The sequence below is a fragment of the Manihot esculenta genome, chromosome 12 (genome assembly GCF_001659605.2).
Source record: "Manihot esculenta cultivar AM560-2 chromosome 12, M.esculenta_v8, whole genome shotgun sequence".
NCBI lineage: Eukaryota > Viridiplantae > Streptophyta > Magnoliopsida > Malpighiales > Euphorbiaceae > Manihot > Manihot esculenta.
In genome coordinates this window covers 11523524-11534260 of record NC_035172.2, presented here as the reverse complement: position 1 = coordinate 11534260, position 10737 = coordinate 11523524, and the positions used below count along the sequence as shown (strand labels likewise).

At 33.7% G+C, this 10737-nt stretch overlaps 2 protein-coding genes across 2 annotated transcripts; one reads left to right on the top strand and one right to left on the bottom strand.

The window, feature by feature from the left end:
- The first annotated feature begins 4153 nt into the window (after positions 1 to 4153).
- Positions 4154 to 4567, top strand: LOC110627534. Its single transcript, XM_021773884.1, has one exon. It carries the CDS (start codon positions 4154 to 4156, stop codon positions 4565 to 4567), a length of 414 nt encoding a protein of 137 aa, XP_021629576.1.
- Positions 4568 to 9245: 4678 nt separating this feature from the next.
- LOC122725263 (uncharacterized mitochondrial protein AtMg00810-like) lies at positions 9246 to 9644 on the bottom strand. Its single transcript, XM_043962298.1, has one exon. It carries the CDS (start codon positions 9642 to 9644, stop codon positions 9246 to 9248), a length of 399 nt encoding a protein of 132 aa, XP_043818233.1.
- Positions 9645 to 10737: the final 1093 nt, after the last annotated feature.

The following is a 10737-nucleotide window of genomic DNA, read 5'->3' as shown; positions in this document are numbered from 1 at the left end:
AACATGAAAACATTTTATAAAAAACCTGGTTTTTCCCTTCTAGAGGTTTTCGACATCCGAGATTCCACCGGACGGTTGAAATTCCGATACCGGAGTCTAGCCGGGTATTACAGAGATGAACAAAGCATATGATAGTATTGAATGGGGCTATCTTAAACACATGCTAAATGCTTTGGCTTTGGCGAAGTGGTGACCGGTTGGCTTATGGAGTGTGAGGTTTTAATTTCTTTTTCACTTCAACTTAATGGGCATAAAATTGGCTTTATCAAACTAGCTAGAGGCCTTAGACAGGGAGATCACCTCTCCCCCTTCTTATTCCTTTTTTGTATGAAAAGTCTTTCCCATATGATTAAATCTTCACCCTTCCAAGGCATTGCTATTTTCCCTAAAGGTCCTTCTATTTCTCATTTGTTATTTGCAGATGACTCCATCATCTTTGCAAAAGGATCCCTTGACTGTAACGACCCCAAAATGGACCGTCACCGGCGCTAGGATTCAGGTCGGCTTAAGGCCGCCAGAACCCGTAGCAAGCCTGCTATACTCTCTGTGTACCTGTATACCTCATACATGATCATACATTTTCTGTGAAAATAAAACTCTTTTCTGAACCAAGGCTTAACCTGTGCATGCACTGTCTCTGTACTCTGTACTCATGTACTCTGTACTCTGTATCCCTGACTAGAGCTTGCTCTAGAAGGGTTAACTCATACCTGTTAAGCCTGGTTTTCACATACAGGAAAACATATATACACATATATAGATCATGGACAAAACATACATCACTAGGTCAAGCAACAACTATTACATCTCTTTAATATTACATGTCCACTCTAAGCCATTACAGATCTCTTTACTTTTCCTGTACCCTGCTGGAATGTCCCTGTACACTGTACACTGAACCTGCAAAACTGGGGTTAAGGGAGTGGGATGAGCTCTATAGCCCAGTGAGTAGAACAGTAAAACATCTCAGTAAAATATGATCTCATGGAATGCACCATATCACAGACAAGCCACATCAAGAGTAAACCTGTCACCACATAGTCCCAGTAACTCTGTGCCAGGGCGTAGAATCGAGCACCTGGTCTTCCTGTCATATATGTATATGTGTATATAACACCTCTGTACTTACCATTGCCAGGGCGTAGTCAAAGGCTCCTGGACTTTGCTATACCTGCCAGGGCGTAGTCAAAGGCTCCTGGACTTCGCTATACCTGCCAGGGCGTAGTCAAAGGCTCCTGGACTTCCTGTCTGAGACTATTGGATCATTCAGCATTCACTCACATCACCAAATAACGATGCAATGCAACATATTCGTGAATACTAATGCAATCAACCTATGGCATAAACATGATGCATGAGATATGCTAAAAGCAGTTTGTGGTTCAATTAAAAGTCATAAGTTTAGTTCCACTCACCTCTGGCTATCTGGACTGACTGACTCTGCAGGCTCTGAACCTCTGGAGCAGTACTCACTGCTGCTCTCTCTGGTTCCTCTGGTCTGTACCTATACAGATGGACTCAAATGAGGGACCAAACAAGCGTAGAATAACTCTCTTAAACTTCCCCAAGAATCCCCTTAAACTCACTCAACTATCCATGCAAAGCATGCAAAAGAAAGCTGGACAGGACACTTTCGGCGGCCGAAAGTCCTCTCCAGAGACGAAACTCAAGCACCTTCGGCGGCACCTTCGGCGGCCAAATCTCCCAAACAGAGCCGAACATTCAACACTCGCGGGGGCAAGCTGTGGCAGCCGAAGCCACCATACAAGAGGTTCGGTGGCCGAATGAACCTTCGGCTGCCGAACCTGAGTTCATCCAGAACTCAGCTTCAACGGCAAACCATCTTCTCCTTCCCTTCAACCACTCAAACCATATATACTCCAACTCCTCAACACACATATACTCATGTATATGATCACAGGGGTCCAAAACTATCTAATAACCCCAAACAACAAATCAAACATAACACAGAAACATGTATACATGCATAACTCATCAAAACTATCATTAATAACCTAAACATGCATCTCCTTCCACAAATCCCATAAAAACCTTCAGAAAACATAAAAACATGTTCAAGAGCATCACTTACCTCCTGTAACAAGAAGATGAACACTCTGAACAAGAAAAACGGACCAACTCTTCTTAAACTCTCAACACCTTAAGCTTTTGTTCCACACTTTCAAACCTTGGAAAAAAAAACATAAACTTCACTCTTCTGTATGAGCAGCTCAAGACTACTTGCAGATTAGTCATGAGGGACGTGGCCTATTTCATGGCAAGAATCTGAGGCCAACATCTGTCAAAAGCCATGACTCAGCTAGATGGACAACTCATCTTCGGCTGCCCAATCACCTGCAAGACCATGCAACGTTCGGGGGCCGAACTTGAACTTCGGAAGCCGAACATTGGGCACTTTCGGCGGCCGAACTTGGCTACAGTCTCCATGAACCATTTTCTCTTCAAAACTCAAAACTATCGAACTGTAAAACTATAAAACACATCATAACACTTAGAAACCATAACTCCTACCCTTATATAGAATCCCAACACCCCGGATTCCACCAGACAATAGAAATTCCGGTGCCGGATTCTAGCCGGGTATTACATTGACAATGCAGAGATGATCCAAAAAATTCTCAATGAGTTTTATCAAGCCAATGGACAATATGTTAACTTTCAAAAATTAGCCATTATCTTCAACAAGAATACTCCAAGGTCTAATCGCTCAAGCATCTCCTCTTTTCTACATATTTGAGAGATGGAAGGACATGAAAAATGCCTAGGACTGCCTGCAATCTTTCCTAGATCAAAGAAATAGGGTTTATCTCATATCCAAGAACGCATTCACCATAAGGTATTAGGGTGGAAAGAACATTTGTTGTCTATGGCCCATAAAGAAGTGCTTCTGAAGGCAGTGGCTATAGCCTTAATCGTCTATGCTAAGATTTGCTTCCAAATTCCTAAATCCATTTGTCATAGTATCAATAGTCTTATGTCGATGGGGGAAGAAAAAAGAGGAGTGAAAAATTCATTGGGTTTCTTGGCAACAAATGTGTGAGCCTAAATCACATGGAGGCATAGGGTTAAAAAATCTTGAAAGCTTCAATATGGCCTTACTCGCTAAACAGGATGGCGAATTATCTCCCCTCCAAACTCTCTGTTAGCCCAAGTATTGAAATTTAATATTTTCCTTTCAGTTCCTTTATGGATGCTAAGATAGGCAACAACCCCTCATGGGGATGGTGAAGCTTAATTTGGGGAAGAGAGGTACCATGATAAGGTCTAAGATGGCAAGTTCAGAATGGTCATTCTATCCTTTGTAAGTCTGAAGCCTAGATTCCTAGCTCATACCCAGAGTTACCCATTTTAAAGCCAGATCATGACCTAGCTATCTATTAGGTCTCGCAACAACTCCAAGACAATGCTCCAATATGGAAGTTATCTTTCCTTCGAGCCAATTTCATAGAGGAAGATGTTTAAGGAATTCGTGCAATTTTGGTACCGCTTTTCAAAACTGAAGACTAACTCATTTGGCATCAAACAAAACATGGGCAATACAATATTGATTCAGGGTATTATGTGGCCAAAGAACTAATCAAAAGCTCCAATCACCCTCACCAAGCAGGCCCTGGTCCCTCTTTGATCAACAGTATGGTTCCTTTTTGGAAGAGCATTTAAAATTGAATCTTCCAAAGAAAATTTCTGCCTTCTTTTGGCATCTCATTAAAGAGAGGCTTCCTAGTCTTCAACTCCTCAATAAAAGGATGCCTCATTTTCCAAAAGAATGCTCTCACCGTGGAAAGATTGAATCTATTCAACACATTTTCTTCGGATGTTCAAAAGCAATTGAAGTGTGGTTTAAATCTCTCTTGGGTCATAGAACAACACTGCTGCAGGGAACCACTATGGCAGACACCTGATCTGAAATAATGTCAATATTAGTTGACCATGAGGAAGGGGCTTCACTTATTACTTTCTTCATCTTCCTTCTTTGGCACATTTGGAGGAATAAAAATCTCTTCATGTTTGAGCAGCAAACTTTGCCAAGTGATGAGGTCATAACAACGTTGTGAAGCATCACTTAGAATTCTATGAAACCCAATAGAGTAGTACAAATGTATCTCGTTACTCCAATGAGGTTCGACAAAGAATGTCTCCTATGGGCCCAGACTTGTTCAAAATAAATTTTGATGCTGCTGTGAATAGACGTGATAATTGTGGAATTACTTATGCCATTGCTAAAGATCACCAACTTCAACCAAGAGGTTGGTCATGTAAGAAAGTGTATGTAATCTTAGATCTGCTTGTATTGAAATCCTTAGCTTGTCGTGAAGCATTGTTACCGACTCAAGCTAAAGGCTTTTACAAAGTCAACCTTGAAGGAGACTGTCAAATTCTTATTAAGCTGATTAATGGAGATATTGTTTCGACTCTGTTAGAGATACATAATATTCTTAAAGATGTTAAAACACTCTCCACAACCTTTCAAGATATCTCCTTCTCTTATGTTCCTAGAATTTGTAATAAGACAAACTCATTCTTTAGCTGCCATTGCTTCGAGTGATGAATCCTTTTTGGTTAATCCTTGATAAGAGATCACTTTTGTAACATCCTTTTTTCCCCTTAGTGTCATTAATAGATTTTTTTTTTAATCTTCGAAAAAAAATACTTTAAATTTTTTATTATATTTTCATTATTTAAATTTATTGATTGCACAGGAGAAAAAAAATAATAGTTATAATCAAATAGTATTAACTATATTGAAAAATTTTGTCCACATGATAACACACTTCAGTTTACACAACTTTTTAGTATCAAATTGTTGCATATAATATGTATAAACCAAAATATATACTCTATTATTTCTCTTTTTTATATGCTGTGAAATGTATAGGAAAAAAATAAGTAAAAAAATTATGTATTAATTAATGATAATAATAAAATAAATAAATTTTATTTAAAGTATATTTATATATATTTTTAATAATAAAAATATAGCTTAAATTATAGAATAATTATGATATATAAGATATCACTTAGCAAATAAATGGATTTCCACTAGTCGATGCTTTATTAACTTTTTTGAAACTCAATTTTATAATATTTATATAGATATAAATTATTGTATATTTGATCATAAATGTTTATTAATGAATCATTATTTTGGTTTCAAACTGGATTTAAAGTAAATTAATTTAATGCAAAATATTATAATTTATTTTAATTGAAAAATAATGTAATTAATCAATTAAATTAATGAATTTAAAAAATAAATTAATACATTATTCTTTGTCCAATCAAAACAAAGAAAAGTTTTCTAACGTTTAAAATTTTATTTAATTAATTTCTATTACGATATAAAATACTTTTGAATTCAAATTAGTTGTGAAGAAGTTTTTAATACTTAAACTTTATTTAATTAAATTTTATAATTAAAATACAAATTAGATTTTCTAAAATAATAAATTAAAATAAAATTTCGTACCTATATAAAACCGAGTGCTGAAATCCAGGGGCATAACAGAGAAATTTTAGGGGCAAAATTAATAATATCATAAATTATGTATTTATCATTGGGATGATCATTTGGTGAGTTGGATTTAAAATCATATCGAATTGAATAAATTAAAAATTGAAATTTTAGTAGTTATAAAAATCAAATCGAATCGATTTTAGTCAAAAATTAAATCGAATTGAACCGATTTGATTTAATTCGATTTGATTAATTTAATTTTTTAATAAATTTTTTATTTTTTATGCACTTTATTTTTAATATTTTAAAATTTAATTGAAATATTTTAATTTTAATATGATTTAATCTTTCTATATTATTGAAAATAATATTTTATTATCACTAATCAATTCGATTCAATTTTTTTAATTTTTTCTTATCAAAACCGAAACGAACTGAAATAACTAAAATATTTGAAATTAAAAACCGAACCGAACAAAACTGAATTTTTAAATTAATTCAATTTGATCAGTTTTTTTTATTTGAACCGAATACTACTCACCTCTATTTATGATATATAGAGTACTGATATTATATTTTGAAATATCAATATATTTTAAAATGAAAGTTTAGACAAAATTTAACAAATTGAGTTTAATTAAGGTGGTGAAAAACTTAGATTCAAATCGAAATAATTGATCGAATCAAATTAAATTAAATTTTAATTCAATTTATTTAAAAATTTATTCAGTTTTACGGACTAAAAATTATTTAAACTAACAATTAATTACCTTGCAATCAAAAATTAAGTGGCCAATTTGATCAAAACAACAAAGTAATAATGGATTCAAGCACCAAATTGCATGAATATTGAACAAACCAAAGACAAATAGCTAATGTTCAGATCTCACAATCCATAAAACAACCTTAATTTCAATCAATTTTCAACTAGAATTAAAGATTTCAGCCACTCATGACTGAAACAAAAATCAAAAACAAGAAAAAAAGATGGAAAAAGGGAACCGAATTGAGAGGAGAAGCCTTGGTGCGCCTTCCTTGCTTGGCCAAATGGTGAAGATGTCCTCTCTTTTGTGGCTGGCCTTTAGAAGAGTTTATATATGTCTTGAGGTGCTGTCTTAAGGTTTCAAGAGGCTGGCCACGTTTTTAAGAGGCTGCCCACATTGCCCTTGGTCTTCAAGTGTTGCCGCCCATGCACATGTGTGAAGAAGGGAGGCGTGTGGCATGTGTGGCTTGTGCAAAAGTGGGTCTTTTGGTCTTTGCTTGCTGCCCAAGTGTCTTCAAGATGCTGCCCAAGATGCCCAAGACTTGCCTTCACACTTTCCTTACTGCCCATGCACTAATAAGGAAGGTAGAGCCTCCTTTGCAATTTGAATTTTGAATGTACAAGGCATGAGGTGGCAAGCATGTGATCTTTGGATTTGGCTTCTTTGATAAGCTGGATTTTGAAATTTAGAATTTGAATATGAATATTGAAAATTTGAAATTCAAAATACTTTCCTTATTTGGCTCTTCATTTATGGCAACTTGAGACTTTTGATTTTATTTTTTTTAAAAATAATTTAGTGGATTCAGTTTAATTGTAAAAAATAAAAAATTAATTTAATTGAACCAACCAATATATTAATAATATTAACCTTATTTATAATTGTGAAGCTTGTGGCAAAGCAGTTGTGCTTATTGTTAGTCTTTTGGAGGTGCTAGTTTCAACTCCTATGATTATACTCTTTCTTTCTTTCTTTCTTTTTATTAAGTTAATACCAATTAGATCTTAACCCATTTATTTTAATTGAAAAGATATGAGTCATTCAATAAGGTAATATAAATTTACAAGTTAAGTAAATTCTAACTTTTATTTTCATCTTTTCCTTTGGTCACTTCTCGAACGTCATGTCTGCTTTTTAGTTTTCCTCTTTTCTTAAAGTATAAATGAGCCTAGGATTAAAGAAATTGAATTAAGAATAAAAAAAAGTGACTGAATGGACATGCAATTAGGCTATTCGACCAAATATTTTTTTTATAAGGTGATATTTTTATAATTTTTTAGTTTTGAGAGGCGTATTTAAAAATAAAAATAAATATTTTAAGAATTAAAATTAACTTCAAATCAACTGATGTCGGTCATCTTTGAACCAATTTGAGGAGTATCGTGCTCCTATTTAAATTAATTTTTTGAAATATCTTAGCATCAATTTTTTCACTCCAAAAACTTTTCAGCCACGCTCTCCCTTAGTATCTTCTCCCTTAAAATTTTAATTTTAATCCTCGGAAAGAATGAAAAAAAAAATTCTTTGAAGATTTCTTCTTGTCGTTGCCCTTCTCTTCAGTACATTATAAGAAATAAACTTTTTTTAAGAAAAATCTATTCGAAAAAAATATCATGTTATAATTAGAAATATCATGTCGTATATATTCACAATAGACGAGAAAAAGTGGCTGATCGCAAATAAATTTTGAAAAAATTATAAAATATTGATTGCTAAAAATTCATATGTGATTGAAAATACTTTCACAATTATAAATTATAAAATTACATTATTGTTAAATAATATTATTTTTTTTATTATAACAGCAATAGAAAATACGACCGTAACTAAAGATATAAAGTTATATTATTATAAATCGCAACTAAAAAATTTGATCAGTATAAGTTATTAGTCTATATTTTTGTGATTCTTGCTGAATAATAAATTTGCTTGAACCTAATTATTTACATAATTCAAAATATATTATTATTATTATTTGCATATAATTTCAAATGCAAAGAAGAAATTTCTAAGTATTCTAAAAGTAGATCCATATAAATATATAGTACTTACAAAATAGTTGTTCTGCAACAATTGACTCAAGATTATTACAAAATGCTAGTCTTGCTATATCCAAAAGAAATTTAGAGGAAATCAATTCAAAAAGGTCTTGTATAAAGTTTATATCCACAATAAATTATAAGGATCCAGATAATTGACTTCATTTTTATGGTTGTAATAAATAATAATGAAAAAAAATTATTTTTTCATAAAAAAATTAACTTTCAAATACTAATAAATATAAAATTAAATATTTACAAATCATAAAAGTCACGATTGCTAATAACCTACACTTCAAAAGGTTAGATTTAGAAAGTACAGTTATGAATTATAAATATAATGGAAAATGAACAATGATAGAAATGATAATAAGAATTACTAGTTCTAATAGTTTATGGACTATATTACTAATACTACTTATTTCTCTGAAAGTGTGAACATTGTTCTTTTGTTAGGTGTGAAGTGAAGACATGCTAGAAGTACACAAAATTGATTAATAAAAATTTGAAAGAGAGAGCATATATATATATATATATATATATATAATAAGATAAGAAATAATTGGGCAATTTCAGTATATTACTCGATTGAAGTAAGTGTATATATATATATTGATTACAAGGCATTGTTAAGATAATTCTTAATAATCCTCTATCAATCAATTAGTTTATGATTATGTAATCTCCTATAATTATGTACAAATTGTATTCACACTCTAATACTCTCCCTCAAGTTGGATCATAGATATTTATCATGCACAACTTGTTAGAAAGATATTCTATTCGAGACCCATTTAAAACTTTGGTGAGTAGATCACCCAGTTGCTCTCCTGTCTTCATATAGCTAGTGGAGATTAAATTTTCTTGAATCTTCTCACAAATAAAATGACAATCAACATCAATATGCTTAGTCCATTCGTGGTATACTGGATTAGAAATAATGTGAAGAGCAACCTGATTATCACACTAAAGTTTCGCGGGTGACGCAATATCCATACCAACTTCCTTCAGCAGTTGATTTATCCATAGAATTTCACAAGTGGATTGAGCCATGGCCCTGTATTCTGGCTCGGCACTGGATCTGGATATCACATTTTGCTTCTTACTTTTCCAAGACACTAGGTTTCCTCCAACAAATATACAATAGCCTGTAGTCGACTTTCTATCACTTTTAGATCCCACCCAGTCAGTATAAAAAAAAAACTCAAGTGCAGTATGCTCATGATCACTGTAAAGTATACCGAGTCCAGGAGTCCCTTTTAGATAACATAGAATTTGTTCTAGAGTGACCCAATATTTCACCGTAGGTGCAGACATAAATTGGCTTACAACGCTTACTGCAAAAGCAATATCTGGTCGAGTCATCACTGTAACGACCCGAAAATCGGACCGCTACCGGCGCTAAGATCCAGATCGGCTTAAGGCCGCCGGGACCCGTAGCAAGCCTGACATATAACCTGTAAACCTGTTTAATCCCATACATGATCAACAACATACATAAAAATTTGAACTTTTCTTTGCATTCATTCATTCTTTCATTCATTCACCAAACTCAACCTGTGCATGCACTATACATAACATGGTCATAAACATTAACTCCTCTTTGGAGTCCCAACAGTGCCCCAATGGGGTGACATCACATATATTGAGTTTGGTTACATAAGCATCATAAAACATAGATCATGTTTACAAAAGGGATTACTATACAAACTCGGTCAAGCACAATTTCTAAACCTCAATCTCAAAATCAACATATACATGACATAACTATTCATAACTTTTACATCATTATACAATTTATCATGTCGACATTCTATCTATCACATACACATGACTTCATTCATCTTGACTTCTCAGTCTAGCCCGTACCTGCAACCCTGGGGGATTAGGGAAAGGGGTGAGCTACTAGAGCCCAATGAGCAGAATACTAAAACATTTAAAAATACATGCTATCATGGAATGCATCACATCACAGGTAAATCACATCAAGGATGGTATTGTCACCAATAGTCCTCTACATTCCAAAGTGCCGGGACGTAGAATGGGTCAACCGGTCTTTCTCTTAAACATATCATAACATAACATTCCAAGATGCCGGGACGTAGAATGGGTCAACCGGTCTTTCTCTTACATAGTGCCGGGACATAGAATGGGTCAACCGGACTTCCATAACATATCATGCCGTATCATCATCATATCATATCATATGAGGACTAAAGGATCATTCAATAACCAATCTGCATCAACATCATAGAATGCAATGCAATATATTCGTGAATTCTAATGCAAACAACCTAAATCATCACATGGCATTCATGATGCATGAACATGCTCAAGACTTAATAATTCATTTGCTTTAAAACATAAAGGTTTATTCTACTCACCTTAGCTAGCTCTGACAATGACTGAAGCAGCTGACTCACTGCTGGGGTCCTCGGTTCCTCGGGTCCGAACCTAC